The sequence below is a fragment of the Anarhichas minor genome, unplaced genomic scaffold (genome assembly GCF_050575085.1).
Source record: "Anarhichas minor isolate MPS153535 unplaced genomic scaffold, ASM5057508v1 ptg000136l, whole genome shotgun sequence".
Lineage (NCBI taxonomy): Eukaryota > Metazoa > Chordata > Actinopteri > Perciformes > Anarhichadidae > Anarhichas > Anarhichas minor.
The window spans coordinates 4,441,077-4,457,496 of NW_027466582.1; the positions used below are offsets into that span (position 1 = coordinate 4,441,077).

General features: G+C 41.0%; 1 protein-coding gene across 2 annotated transcripts; it reads right to left on the reverse strand.

The window, feature by feature from the left end:
* Positions 1–440: 440 nt before the first annotated feature.
* Positions 441–15,000, reverse strand: ehd3 (EH-domain containing 3). Of its 2 annotated transcripts, XM_076083855.1 has the most exons (9): positions 14,691–15,000; positions 13,768–14,564; positions 10,592–10,768; positions 9,849–9,946; positions 4,898–5,039; positions 4,640–4,739; positions 4,223–4,393; positions 2,895–3,059; positions 441–2,798 (listed from the first exon to the last, which is right to left on the reverse strand). In XM_076083855.1, the coding sequence occupies exons 2-9, from the start codon at positions 13,992–13,994 to the stop codon at positions 2,271–2,273; spliced, it is 1,608 nt and encodes a 535-aa protein (XP_075939970.1). In that variant the 5' UTR covers positions 13,995–14,564; positions 14,691–15,000; the 3' UTR covers positions 441–2,270. The 2 variants fall into 2 exon arrangements, with proteins under 2 accessions (XP_075939970.1, XP_075939969.1); XM_076083854.1 differs by having other exon boundaries at positions 13,768–15,000.
* Positions 15,001–16,420: the final 1,420 nt, after the last annotated feature.

Below are 16,420 nucleotides of genomic sequence, written 5' to 3' on the forward strand. Positions count from 1 at the left end.
AGTGGCATCAACCCTTGTTTTACAGCAGAATAAAAGACCATTCTTCACATATGTTTGGACTTATTGCTCCATACATCACTGACGACAGTATAGTTGTCCAGTGTGAATCTCATGACTTGCATATTATAAAATGATTTCAGACAGACGGTTTAAGCCTCCAGTGTGATTTTGAAATAATTAACTATATAATATTAACATTGTTTCCTCCTTAATGAGTTAGCATTTTTGTTTTTCAGACAAACTATCATTATATTAGAGTGAAAAAGACAAATTTCAACATAAAATCCTGGAGATCTATTTAACCGTTTACAGAATGGTTCTTAATTTCCTCACAGTTGAATTAAAGAAAATGCACTTCATCCGGTAGCATATGATATTCTCCTATATAGCCACTCACCACTCTGATTGCTCTCAACACAAACAAAACAAGGCGAAAAAAGTAGAGTAAATTAATTTTTATTACACTTTTGGACTGTTGTTAATGTCGACAGAAAAACAGTGAAGTACAGATTCAGCAATGCATGGCCATCTTTAAAAAAGAAAAGAAAAACATAACGCCAGTGTTTCCCCTTGGTGTATTTACCAGCACACAGGACTTCATGTTGCAATCTGTCAGGGTATGAAAACAACTTGCGAATTTCAAAGGACTTTGTTTTGCAGAGGATCCACATCCAACAAGTTATCCTTTTTTTTTTTTTATATTTACTCTGTGGATCTGATCTGGCTCGTCTGTGAAATATGAGCAAGTGATGCATACGGCGCCCGAGATGATGTGGATGATTTCCCAATCTGTGTTCATGGAATGCAAACAGTCGTATTATGTACAGCAGATTCACAGTAACCGCACACAGTCACTTCTGTAGAGCTCAAACTGGGTAAACGCTGTCTCGCTCATAAAACACCATTTCGTATCACGTGGGAACCCAAATTTAGTTTGTTTGATGTTTCATCTTACTATCAAGATTCTCACAGGTGACAAACCACAAATAAAGTCCTTACGTGATGTATATGTGATGTATATATATACACACACACACATACACTGGCATTTTGCGACAGTGAATCTAATTACATTTATTACATGTATACATTTTAAACACATAAATTGGAAAGCCACATTTTCATTCAAAAAATGCTTTGATTAGTGTTTTGTTATCATCACAAAAGAAGCAAACAGGTGTGCTTTCACTCTCTGGACTGCCAGGTTAGGTTAGATTAGATCACTTTCACAAGGTGAATAATAAGTAATTCATCCATTTTTCAATTAACAACCCACTGAATACTCCCAACTCGGCAGCCTGTGTGAAGCGTAAGACTTAATACATACACGTTACAAATAATAACACTGATACATGTGGTCATATGCATACATACAGAAGGTGAATGTCAACACATTCCACATTCAAAGTCCGCACAATACATTTATGCTGAGGATGTCTGAACACTCCAAACAATACCCCATTGTATAGGTCCATATTATAGTCACAGTATTTCCAAACATGTTAATGATATTTCGAACAATGTATAAATCATAAAAGAGACAAACCACTTGTCATTCTTAATTTTTCCCCACACTTGTTTCCCATTAATCCAGGTGCTACAGTAAATGATATAAATCATATAACCAGAATTGTGTTCATATTCGTGTGTGTGTGTGTGTGTGTGTGTGTGTGTGTCCGCGCTTCTACACATTGGTTCGTGTATTCTCAAGCAACCTGACAGGAAACCCTTAAAGGAAATCTTCCTTCTCCCAGAATGATCCTTCCAATCAGATATCTTTCTTTCTTTTTGTCTCCACATTGTCGAATCTCTCCCATTTTCTTCCAGTAGTTTGGATCACTTTACATTCTCCTGTATTCCAGTGTTTCTCGTTTCAGATTTTTCAAATTTGCTTTTCTTTACTAATAACCTTATCAGTCGTCCTAACATCTCTAACACCCGTCCTACCCAACAGCTCTCAATATCTATACCCTGAAATACAAAAGAGGGCACTTGTCTTGATGGAAGGACACTCATAAGGATTTTCTTCCGTGGTAAAAGCTATTTCAGCACTGAAGAAATGTATCATTTCAATCCACATGCCAACAGTACATTAGCAATAATTATCATTCTTTATTTGAATGAAACTGAATATTTTGTTGTAATATTTGCCTCTTAGCAGTTGGAAATGGGGTACATTTTTTTGCTATAATGCTACAGGAATATAACTATATTAATTGGGGTAAGTCTACTTGCAGGTTTTGGGGGCAGGGGATGATGTAACCTTACATTTACTCAGGTATTTTCCTCTTGGAAGGAGGAACCAGGTGTGCAGGCAGCTCCGATGGCAATTCATGTCCCTCCAGTTTCACTTTTATCAGGTGATTGGCCAACGCAAACTCCTCATCGTCAAGCATCCCATCCTTATCGATGTCGGCCAGCTTCCAGACCTTTCCCAGCACCGTGTTGGGCAGTTTTGACTTCACCATCTCCCTCTTGGCGTTGGCTCCAGTCACCTTCCCGTTGACGGGGGACAACGTGTAGAAAATCTCGTCGTAAGCCGGTTTGTCTCGAGTGACGACCCAGTCGGCTTCGTCGATGCCTTCGCCGGCCCCTTCGCCGTACCCGTGTCCAAACGGGCCGTCCGATGTGCCGTCGAACGCACCGCCCTTCACGACCGGGTTGGGACGCTGGTTTTCTTCTTGGCGCACTAGCACCATTAGGCCAGCGATGTCGTGGGCCAGCATGTCATCTACCGCCTCCAGGAGTTTGGGTTTCAGAGGCTGGAATTTGTTGAGATCCTGAGAATTGAGTTGGTCCTGAAGGAGACAATACAGAAAAAAAAACATCACAAATTCAGATCTCATCTTTCTAATCCCTCTATCTATGAATCTACACAGCTCTTCCCCGTTTACCTGCATCTTCTTCAGACTAGGAAAATCTCCGGGTGATATCTGATGCTCTCGTTCGATGCGTTTGTAAATATCTCCAAGACTGCCGATCAGTTCTTTCTTCTTGTTCTCCTTCCCAAACACAGCGGGCATCTCTTTCTTCAGTGCGCTGATGATGAAGGCGTGGACCTGCATGGTGAGAGTGAAAGCTCAGTTACTCAACGGAAAATTTACAGCAAGTAAGCAAGTCGGCCTCTTAAAAGTTCTTGTATTTTAAAGTTATAATCCTTTTAGGGAAAATTCCAACCTTTGATGTGGATGTTGATGGTAAATGCAGTCGATTAAGGGAATAAATCCCCCAGTGTGTGCTATATTGACCAAAATCTGTTGTTCTTCCTGCATCCTGCTCCGAACATTTATGAAGACTATCTTTAAATCAACTGGGACAAAGGATTTCACCATTTCACTCATACTTGCTTTGTTTTATCACCGTCTCATCCTCAACCTTCATTGTAATGATCCTAATAAACATGAAACTAACATTGTAACCCGCAGACTGTTGCAGCCCTGGAGTCTGGGGACACTTAACACTCCTTTAACCAGATTAGTCATACAGCAAAGCATATAACTACACACAGCAAAAGTAACGGGAAAAAACATTTTTGTTATGTTGCCGTGGTGACATTTTTTGTGGGTTTCCTTGAATCCACCTTGTGTCCTTGAAGCTCATCACAATACAAACACACACACACCCTATCAGCTGTCAGACAGGAAAGGAGGCTCAACTCTCGGTGTGTGTACTTGAGTGTGTGTGCGAGTGTGTGTGTGTGTGTGTGTGTGTGTGTGTGTGTGTGTGTGTGTGTGTGTGTGTGTGTGTGTGTTTGAGTGCGTGCATCCTCAGCGTTTCCTCGAACTACAACAGGCAGTGGCCTGTCGCCGGTAATACCTGAGTTCCTGTGCGGAGAGGAAACAGGAAACAATTCACTCAGAGGAGAATGACCACACTTGTCTGGCTCTATTGGTTCTGTGAGAGCGACAAGCTTTTTCTGTCAAGGTTAACGGCTGGACGGGGCGGGTAGAGCGAGTGAGTGATGGGAAGAATGAATAGGAAACACACACACACACACACACACACACACACACACACACACACACACACACACACACACACACACACACACACACACACACACACACACACACACACACACACACACACACACACACACGTGTGCTTAAAATATACACTCGTCAAATAACATCCCAAGAGAAAAAAATCCACTCTTGCTGCCGTTAGTCAGCAAGCCGTCGCAGATTCTCCATCAACGTGTGTCCTTTCATTTGTGCCTTACCTTGGCTAGTCTTGCCCTCTTGATCAGATCGTTGAGTTTTCTGAGCGCTGCGTTTCTCGGTAGAGACTGAATGTCCTTAAATAAATCCTGCTCCTCCGCTTCGAACAGCTTCCTGTTGTCTGGAATCAGCAGAGGGTGGGACCAGAACGAGCCGATGTAGACGCGGATCACCTGTCAGCGAGGGAGACGGACAGAAAATCAACAAGACAAAAGACATAAAAGGCACAATTCAGCTAATAGCTTCTCATTGTTGACTCTTAAAGGCACTGATCTATACACTATTTAAGCATTTTAAAATGTGGTGTTTTATGCAGATGAAGTCGAGGTATAAAAAGAGGTGCATTATATCCACAACAAGCATCAGGACGACCAGTGAGTGTTAAAACTTTAAACCCAAACTCCTCCTGCTTACTATACCTCAGGGGTGTTGACTATTTTCCCCAGTGACCACATCAGGGCACCGTACACTCTCATCAACTGCTGGGTCTCTATCTGATCAGCCTTGTTCAGCACAACCCTACCAAAAGCAACAAGAGAGAACAGTGTTGATGTTGACTGAAAGCAAAGAACTGCTGACAATATAGTGTTGATATGAATCTAGAAAGAGAACGACGATTCTCCTCGCTTTTGTGTAGAACTGGATATGTCTGTAAGTCAAAGCAAACACTGCAGTACCGGATCTTGTCTTCGTGGTTCTTCAGGGCTTTTATCACATCTGAGAATTCATCAGAGATGTCCAGTTTGTGGGCGTCAAACAGTAATATGATCCTGTCCACTCGCTCTGCAAACCACTCCAAGACAGCTGCAAAGTCATAGCCTGAGAGGAGGAGGATCCAAGAAAGACATTAGGTTTTCAATTAGGAGGGACGGGAAGGTTTAGTTAAAAGAGTGAGAGAAAGAGATAATTCATTGTGTATCCCTTTGACTTCCTGTTTCTTTGATCCCATCCCATACCGGTGTCAAAATAGCATTTAAGAGAGGCATTTCACTTCATGCTACTTTTGAGGAACAGGTCAGGCCACTGAGTTTTTTGTGAAGATGTTCACATAATAAGAACATTATGTATAATCCATGAGCTGAGCCATGAACAACAGCTGTGATGTTGCAATTTTCCCAAGAAGAAACTATTAGAATGGCTTCAGGTCATAGAGGCAATACGAAGGACAAATTACATGCTGAGAGAACAGAATATCTGTTTACAGATGGAGGCGGTTCTGCCAGGGCTCAACTAAGTGAAGTTTTTAAAACTAAACAATGAGGTGGAAACCAAAAACAATATTTTATTGTCTTACTTGGCTCAGATGTTTTTGTGGGAAATGCAATCAAGGCGGTAACGAACGCTCGAATGAGTGCATGAATGGGTTAATGCCTCCATACTGCATGAATAAATTAATCAATGATTAAGTCTGTCAGCAGGAATACATCATTGCCTCCTTTGACTTTCTATCCTACTCAAGGACAAGACCGACGCTTACGTGGAGGAATTCCACAGGATATGAGAGGAGAACAAAGAACAGAACGAAGGATTAGTGAGCTAAAGTTTCCAAACACTGAAATACGCATAAGAGATGCAGATTCAATGGTGAAACCTGTTACCACTGAGATTATGGGAGAGAAACTATAGGAGGCATTTGCTCTCAATTGATAGTAAGAAGCTTTATGTTAATACAGTGAGTACAGTTTGAGTACAGACATAGCTGCGATAAAGATTGTGTGTGGCTGAACTGCTGCTCCTCCCAGAAGAGGAATAGTAATACTCAAGGTGTACGAGTTCCACAATGGCTATGTGTATTTATGTAGTTATATTTATTGTAGTGTTGATGCTAACATGATGCCTCAAAGGCTACTTTACCAGCAATTATTAAAAACCGGTGTTGTTGAGTGTTCAACGATTACTCGCTGGGTGTGTGAGCAAAAGTTTGGCAGCTGTAGCAATAAGTATGTAAAACATGGAAATTGGTTTTAGCCGTGTCTTCCTGTCCTAAATGAGCACAGCTGAGAGGAGACGGAGGACACACGGCTGTGGAGGGTTAAGAGAGAACGAGAGAGAGAGATGCCTTGATATTTTGAATTTTAGTGGATCATTCTTCACAGGAAGCACTTTTCACATGATGTGGGGAAAAACAAGACTGAAGTCTGAAGCTCCACATTCTATAAGTTGATTGTGGGTAATTACCATTATCAGGATAACTGTCAATATCGTCACGTGTGACTTCAAAAAGCTGTCTAAGACGCCATCATGGTAGAGAAGTGAAAAATAGAGCCTGATTTTAAAAAATACAGGAATTGTCAAGTGAGAAAGAACAGACTCGCATAACGTTGCGTGTCCATTTTATTTATGCAGATAAACTTTATGATTTCTTAAATATTTGGTTTTTCATAAAAAGATTGTTCAATAAAAAACAATTTATTTATTTCTTAACAAAATGTAAGGTACAGTGATTACAGTATGTTTTAAGTATATTTTGATGACTTCAAAAAAGGATAATTTCGTGAATCGTAATTATTTCGGTCAGTAAAATCGTGACATGAATTATCATATCGTCCCATGCATGGTGGTATAGTTAAGTTCAAGGGATCAAATAAACAATCAAGTGTATTTTTGGGGGGGCTCATGAATACCTACAATCATTTTATATATTAAAAAAAACAAAATAACTATGCTTCATCCTCTCCAGATCATGAATATAAACCTCACAGCATCTGGAAAGTAATTATTGAAATATCCTAAAAACCTAAAGGAAACAGACACATATGACAAATCCGTATAAAATATACAACTGGTTAACCAACAAGGTCAACTTTGTTTCCCCCAAACCGTGTGACAAGAGTCTGATGAAGAACGTGTAGCAGGCCATACATTCTTCAAAGTATCACTTTAATTAGCCTTTTTGTAGCTGGTTGATGCTCAGGTTTATTATCTACAATACCTCCATAAAGACATCTATGTAGGCAGCTATAGCCCGACTCCACATCTGGACACACACACAAAAATAAATACAGACATTGAAGACATTGATGAAAACAATGCAGCGGGGTGGAAGAAAACATATGATAGCATGAAGAGACACACAACAACATACAGATGAAGCATGAAAACATGACGTGCAAAAGACAAAAGGATGGGATTGGATGACAAGAAAATGAAGACACACAAACAAAAGCCTCACCGTACACTTACACACACACTCTGTCACCACAGAAAACACAGCTGTGCTGACTCAGCAGATGTCATGTTTAACCTGTGTTTTGTTTTTATATCCAACAGACAACCGCAGGGTCACACCTCACTGCGCTGTTTATTTGGTTTGACAAGACGTTCACGGGACACTTTGACCGAACGAATAGAAAGTAAAACAGAGCTGATGTGGATCTGCTTCAATTCAACTTCTTCCAATTGTGCTGACAGATGTGAACTGTTGATTCTCCACTGAAAAGCTGCAGACAGAAACGTTCTCATGACAAACATTAATCCAGACCCAACCCTGCTATGAAGTCATGCGCTGAACTCTGTGACCACAATATGTTCCCAGTTAGACTTTGTAACTTCATAAGTATATTTGTACATTTCATCGTGCATGATGATTTGATGAGGGTTTTTTTGCATGAAAAAAAAACCTCATAATCAAAGCATGAAAAATCATTGACTTATAATAACAAAATGGTGATATTGATGCTCTTCATGGCCTTTACGCCTGAACTGTTTCGAGTGCAGGTAAATCCTGTTGAAACAGAATCCGCTCAACATGCAGTCAAGACCCGTTACGACCAAGTACAACTCTATTGATGCTGTCACAGTGTTGTGTATTGATAAAAGCACCTTTACAACACAACATATTCAGAGAGTGTTTAGACGTAGAGTCGATCACGAATGCCAGCACCCCTATGTTTAGTTTGTGTTGTTAAATCGTTTAACATACTAGCGATGCAACGATCCGACTCTCTCAGTCCTGATACCGAAACCTGGGCTTTGGGTATCTGTCGATACCGAGTAACGATCCAATACCAGTGTTAAATTAATAAGCTGTAGACGCTGGCTGCAGCGAATATATGGGCCCCACTGTGACCGATACTCAATCCAGCTATTTGAGTCAGTATCGACCCGATATCCAATATCGGTACCAGTGCGTGCCTACAACATACAAAACCTTCCTTCTTTGTGATACTGTCAGCACTCAATGATTAATGCACTGTGGTGACAGCCAATAGAGTTGGTAGAAGAGACACATATATGTATATGGGCCCTACTTGGTACAAGAAACCTTCAAACAGAGCTAAATGAACACGAGAGTACAAACAAGGAGAATGGACAGAGGAGCAGAGGGAGAATTCAAAGATGGACAGTGTAAGAAAGAGTGGCTGAATGTGGAGAAAAGTCTAAATTATAGCTGTCTTTTATTATCCCAGCTCTTTTGTTGTATGTTAGCGGTTGGTATGGCAATACCAGCATTTAGCTCCGGGAATGCCAGGCATGCCGGACACACATCAAACTGTAAGAAAGCCCCGAGGAATTCTTGTAAGCCTTTCACACCTAAAGTTCTCTTCAAACTGTAGTCTCTGCGTTCAGTTCAACACCACGGCTGGGATCTGTCCGCTGCTGGTTCACTCACGTATAATTAAGAATCACAGAGCTTCCATTTGATTATTTCATCTGTTTCTGTGTTTTAGTTAAAAATGTTCAGTTTTAGAAAACTCCCATGAGCTGACGTGGGTGTCAAGAGATAAGCACCACCGAATAATCAAATTGAGATAATTGGGTTTTTGTGTAAAAAGATGGGATGCATCAAGAAACAATGTCATCAAATTAATGGCCATGTGACACTCTCTTTTACATTCATTTCAATTGGCCCTTAAGGTGCAGCTTCTTATATTTTTCCATCTTCATATTTATATGAAGATGCTAGTTTGGAACATTTGTTGCAAGTCATAGAAAACATCCTTATTTCCCTCTCTTAGTGCAATAAATGAGACATTCCTCTGGTATCTTTTATGCCGTCATTTCATAAAATAAATATAGCGTCCGTTTGTCTTTGCAATTTGGTCATAATACAAATTCAGAGTGTCTTGTTACCTCAGTTTTTTTTCACAAAAACCTGAGTAATTGTAGTTAACGTGATAAATGTATCATGTCTCTAGTGATTCTGGGGGTTTTCCAAAATGTGCAAATGATATATAGAGCGGCCTGCTACAAATAACATGTCCAAGCATTTCATGTATTCTTTTTCTCAATGAAAGTATGTTGTAGACTCATCCCAGTAAAACTCACTAAGGAATGAAATGTAAACAAAGGGAAATCTAACAAACCCTAGAATGATGTTCTGAAATATATAGTGTTCAAAATGTTAAACAGTGTGCGTGTGAGAGAGAGAGGAGAGAACATTTCAAAGCTCATCTTTTCGTCGCCGCTTCCTGTCCTTTGAAATTAATGAAGCATAATCCTCCTGATAGCTAAAAGCTAAAATAAACACACACATCCAAAGGAAATGCTGACATCGTAGTTCAGAGTTCAGTGGGACTATAGGGGGCTGCAGCTGAATGGGTCCAGTGAACGAACGCTGACACAGTTTCACACTCATTAACATAAACAGAGGAAGATTTTAAAAAAGAGAGAGAAAAAGAGTCTTACCTCGACTGATTCTCTGTTTCTCTCCTGACAGAATCCCTGGTGTGTCAATCACACTGATGCTTTCCAGCACTGGGTTAGGCAGCTGGGCACACACAAACCTAAAACACAAAAACACAAAAACACACACACAGTTAAAAGAAACCGGACAGAAGTGTAAAAACGTTTTAACAACAAACACCGTCCCACACCAGATCTCTTCCTTCTCCTCTATCTCTCTGCCTCCAGCTGGATAAATACTACCAGGTTAGCGGTCGTCCTCACTGTGAACCCCACTGACAGTCAGCGTTTCTTCTGTCTAGTTTCAGCAGTGGTGGGGCCCTCACAGCGAGGACACTACCGCAAGAGTAAATATTTTTGGGCACTTTTCCTTTACCAGAAGGATGACTCTGAACAGGTGACTCTGACTGTGTGTGTGTGTCTCTCACACACACACACACACACACACACACACACACACACACACACACACACACACACACACACACACACACACACACACACACACACACACACACACGAAGACAGCCATTAAAAAAAAAAAGAAAAGCCTGACCAGTGAGCAGAGGGAAATTCAATCACGCAGGAATGTAGAGCTGTGGTGTGGCTTTTCACTAGTACTCTCACTCTCCCTTTCTTCTCCTCTCTTTCCCCCCCGTACGTCCTCACAGCCACAGATCTCTTAACAGCATCTGCCGTCGGCGCATGTCATCTAGCACTTTGGGAAAGTGTGCAAGTGAGTTTACCTGTTGAGGAATGCGTTTCCAAATGCGTTCAGCTTTCTGAAGGGCTTCTTGGGGTCAACCACCAAAGCGTTGCCGGGGATGATTCCCTCTGTGTCGCCGTGCATCACCGCGATGAAGGAATCTGTGGTGGGTTCGGGGCCGATCCGCATACCGGGAAAATCCTGCTCCAACAGGTAGCTGTAGGTGAGACGTAACATTACACAAAACAAGGCAAGAGACGAGATGTTTTTGATAAAGAATCCTTCCAGAAGATGCTCTCTGAGACAATGAACAATAGTGTAGAGGGCATTGTGCAGCGAGGTACCGTAGAGTCACATTACAAGACATTAATGACTTTATAAGACATTAGCATTCACTTTTAAAGTAATTGTCTCGGAAGAAAATGATGTTACTCTAAATAAATTAATCATTTCTGACAGAAAATGCATATATGTTCTCCAACCATGGGTTACTGAGTCAACAAGGAGTATTTCTCCACTTCAACAACTGCTTGTAGTATCAGATATATCATTCAGAGTTGACTGAAACCTGCAGTCAACTATAGGCAGCAGCAGGACAGATGTGTGCCAAATCTGCAGCTCTAATTCGATTAGAGCTGCAGTGTCTGGATGGTAAGACGAAATTCAAAAAATCACCCAAAAACAGATCTGCCTTGAATTATAAGCTGCTGGAACAAAGATTTGGGGAATTTCACATCCTTGTTTGCTTCACAGGCACAAACTCAGCCGCATTGAGTCGATAGCGAGGTAGTCAACCACAAGAGCATGGTGACTACTGTCAGTAGTGGCGATGACCGCATCACATTGTGGGGCTGACATGCTGCAATCTGATAAAAGTGAACATAATAATAAAGAGGAAAACATAGCTGTCAGCCTCAGCTGTAAATATTGGACTCACTTGAACTAAGCTCTACCGGTGCCGAAAACAATGAACATAACAGCCTGCTAGACCGTTGTTTTGCTTGCTGAAAAACAGCTGAAGGTGAAAAAGGTGAAGAGACAGACGACCATATATTAAAGTTGAGGCATTTTTCAGGAGACCTGTAAAGAAATTCCCCAAACAACTCAAATTTGTGAACGTGTTTTTGCTGCAAATGGGTTATTATGTTAAACTTACAGCTGATGCTGATTTCGGTGTGAAGGGCTGCGTCCCCATCTGTTAATTCGGTGACATCACACATGTTGCAAATTAAGATTATGAGTTTCTGTGTGAACGCATGCCATAAAGAAGAGATTTAGGCAAAAGGTTCATGGCTAAAAAGGACCATAAATTTAAAGTGTGAGTGTGGGCTGAGTATGCATTTTAACTGCTGCCAGATGTAAGGATGGTTTACATATACGTCTTCTCCACACACACACACACACACACACACACACACACCTTCACAGCGGAGTCAGCCGTGCCTGGTAGAGCCATCGCTCTGCACACGTGTTTGTGCAGTGCGTCTGGTGGTCTGTGTGGAGGTTGTGCAGTGCATATGCATCTAGCAGATTGTATGTTCAATATGACGAACGGTACTGTATGTATGTGGGGGGAATTCACTTCTCAGCTCACACATTATACCATTTAATCTCTCACATTCCGCACAGTACGCTGTCAGTGAGATAAGACTGAAAATGCACAGGCACAGGCTTCACTAACTGTCAAAGATACCGTTTCTTTAGAGGTTTGAACCACCTTAAAAAAATCACCTTAAAAGGAAAACTTTGATTCTGGGGATAATTTGCTTTTTAAAGACTCAGGAGACAAAAGGTGGAAAGTAAATCAAATTCAGCCTTAAAAGAAAGACAGGCTCAGATTAATGACCTCTAAATAACCTCCAAAGAAGAGAGATTACACTACCCTCCATACATCTTCTTTTCCTTTTAGCTGCCAGACAGACATCCATGCACATTTTATGACTTTTTAAATTCCCATAAAGCCAAATGTGATGCAACTAAACATCATTATTGTCACTTCTCCTTGCAACGTTTCAAAGAGCTGCACTGCTCCCACCTCCAGAGTCGCTGCTGTATGCAATAAAAGCGATGCTGAACCGAGGGTTACTCAGCAGTTTGTGCATTCTGCATGTTACTGTTACAATGTCCGCGGAGCGGGGGGGACATGTGGGTGTTGTCATCGGGGAGAGAGTAACAAGAAGAGAGGGGGAGAGTGTCAGTGAGAGGAAGGAGAGCGAGCACTGCAGGGATGTCTGCTCTGTCCTGTCTTATAGCAGGAAGTCACTAACAGCATCCTCTCTCTGGCTTTAAAAGGCTTACCCCACTAATTACCCACTATGCTCTGCAAGTGTGTGTGTGTGTGTGTGTGTGTGTGTGTGTGTGTCAGAGGGGCGAGTCGTTAGTATTATTCCTGCAGTTCAAAGAGGCCCAACACCCAGCTGTCACACCAATACCGGAGATGCTCCAGGTCACACAACTCTGACTATGGAGCATTATTTTAATACTAAAGAAGTTTAAACTAAATCTGAATTTAAGTTAAGATAGGCGTGTATTTGGCACTCTTGTCCAAAATGACTGAAAACTATCACCGAGGAACGTGTGGCAGGTCTGACGTGATGTCTGTCATGGTAATAAAGAGTGCTTCAGTTAGTTCTAAGCAAGCAAACGCTGCTTTTGCTTAATTCTTGGCTAAAAACAATAAGCTTTGCTAAGTTTGCGGGGCTAATTCTAATCTCCACCTGGTGTTTTATTAAGTAGGTCCAGAACAAAACCCAAGGTGACAGATGTCCATCTGTCAGTCTAATCGTACACACACACACATATAAAACATAGATATATACACACACACACACATATAAAACATAGATATATACACACACACCTCCTCAGGCTGGGCTGCAGTGCTATGCAGTACTGCCTCCATATGTATTACGTTGGCATGTCTGTGTGTGTTATATTGGCTGTCATATAAATATTTTATGGATTAAATAAAGCTTGCAGAGGTGTGACTCCTAGTAGTTCAGCGGGGAGTGTTTGTGTGTGTGTGTGTGATGACTGGTCTTTCATATTGCTCTTCATGTTTTGTTTTTTTCTATCGCATGAACTCATCTTCTCTCTTGACACTTCTTCAGGGAAAAGTCAGTTTGGGTGTGTCGACCTCTCCCTCTCTATCTGTCTGGTGGCCTCGTGTGTGTGTGTGTGTGTGTGTGTGTGTGTGTGCTCACTGCTTCTCCTCACCGTATGAAGCTTGTCTTGCCGGTGGAGTACTGTCCCACCAGTAAGACCATGGGCTTGTTGTCGAAGTCTGCATCCTCCAGAGCCGGAGAGTGGAACTCGTGGAACTTGTAGCTCTCCTCCAGCGGCAGGAGTTTGGTTTTGTAGAGCTTCTTAAGTCCCTCACTGACGGTCTGGAAGACTTCTGGATCCTTCTTCCTCCTGTCGTCGGTCCCAAGCCAGCTGAACATGTTTGCTTATTGCTTGAGGCTAGTAAAGCCTCTGATAGGTGTAACTTGTCAGATATGCTGTTTGTCACTAGTGTCCAGGTTACTGCACTATCCTGAAAGGTCTGCAAATGTATAATGTCCTTGAGGGATCAGATACTTGTCCTCACTAATAAGAGGAGAAGAAGAAGAAGCTAAGATCTAACCTAATAAAAAAAAACAAAGACCTTAAGATCCACCTTTATCTCCAAACAAGAAAAGATAGTGACATATATATGCTTAAAATAGTCAAAGTTATATCTCACGTGAGAAAAATATATAATAATTGAAGTCTGTCAGTCTGTCGTGCTTCACTAGAATGGGTGGCGACTGTTGTTGTTGTTATCGATAGTATTAAGGCTTGGTCTGGTGTTATATTAAGCCCAGTTTAAGGTTATTTTGAGTATATTTTGTCTCCGTTAATATCTACAACTCAAAAATAAAATAAATAAATCTAAATTGTTTAATTTTCTTATCGGAATTTAAAGCTGACCCTTCAAATGCGCTCTCATCATCGAGTCCATCAGTCCTCCCGAGTCCAGGCCACTTGTGCTCCTGGGCCAAACAAAGCAAAATAATCGCATTCAATGGGTTTGTTTTCGTGCCCAATCTATTTCACTAAACAAACACGTTGCCCTGTACAAGCCTAAATCATTCCGCTCATGCACAACATCACGTTACCGCTATTCAATTTCGTCCAACAGCGAGCAGAGGAATCCCAAAAATGATGCACCGAGCTGCTGTCAGAGCGCAACCGCCGTTATTGTTCAACGGCTCCAGCTCTTCTGCACACAAAGACAACCACAACCACACCAAAATCTCTTAGGGATCAACTGTTGTGTTGTGTACAAAGAAAAACCCAAAATACGCGTAGCCTGATTTGCGAGTGCTATTGGTTATTTTCTGTCACCGCGCGGCGCTGAATGTAGCAGCAGCTGATGTCCTGCAGCTCAATTTAAATGCCGAGTGGAAGGAAACCCGAGCCCGGCGGAAGTGCCCAACGACTGGCAGTACCGATCTCACCGAGGTCCCGCCCTAGTGATGCGCGGACTGTGGGAGCTGAAGCGGCGCAGGGCGGCGCCATGATGGATGGAGGAGAGACGGAGGAGAGATGGAGCAGCTGCCGCGTAACGACAGCGCGCCACCTAAAGGCACTTGAACGTTACATACATTTTAATATTTCTCTCTCTCTCTAAATTAACAACACAGTGCTTATTTATTATACACTTTAGTTTTCTGTCGACCATTTCATAAAAACTATAAGTTTGATCCCAAAATAGGAAAGGTGGAATGTAATTAAGCAATCAATTAAGCATTTCTGCTTGATAATCTTTACGACATACGACATACAAACCAATTTATAAAATAGTTTAAGCAGTAAAGTAGCTATTATAGCTGCAACATTAAAGTGCTGTACACATGCAACACTAAATATAATACATAAAATAGGATTCTGAAATGGGCAATGCTACAAATGAGTAGGCCTACTTTACTTGTGTTATTAAAGTATATTTTTCTTTTAATGCATTTGTACTTTTGAATGCATGGCTCTTACTTGTAACTGAGTATTTCTATACTGCTGCTGTTACGTTTAAAATAACTGAGAAGCCCATATTTAAACAAGAGCTTAAGATGAGGCCTATTTCCATTTTGTGTAACTTTTTACTTGTAATTCAAAAAAAAGATTTTTTACGATTGCATTTAACAGCTACCAGTTTATTTTAAGATTAAGATTTTCCACACAAAACAAGACTTAAAAATAGTATATGATGCATGAAGCAAAACAGTAAGATGTTAATCATTTATGATTATTAATCCCTTAATGTGACATAATCATAACACTCTCAGGGGCCAATTTTCGTGATTGGTGTTTACAATTTGACCAGCAGATGTCTCTACTCACTCTCTTGTTGCATCTTGTGGAGGAAGGTGACAGGAATGACAGTTGAAGTTGAACCATGCTTCTATTGTCTGAATATTTTGAAACAGTAGATTCGTCCTGAGAATATGTAAAAGATGGTAAGAGTACAAACGAGAAAATTGTACACTTTTATCAGAATATTTAGTTAATAAAAAAGCAGAACAGAATAGTGAACAAGTTCACTTTATTATCATTTCATTGAGTATACAATAATGTTGTAGTGAAAAACATACAAAACTTTGAAAAACATATTACTGACTTCTTCCCCAGAGTAAAACCATTTAATCAAGATACGACTTCATGCACAGCATCAAACTCATCACAGCTTTGCAGATAACAGTTGTGTAAATACAAGAAGCTAAAAGTATCTGTAGAGTTTTATTATTTCCTCATACCGTAGCTTTCGATTCATGCAGATTACCAGTGAACAGGAAGAGATTTTACAGAGTTTCATTGCCAAACATTTCCCCAAATGAGACAGTGAGAAAGC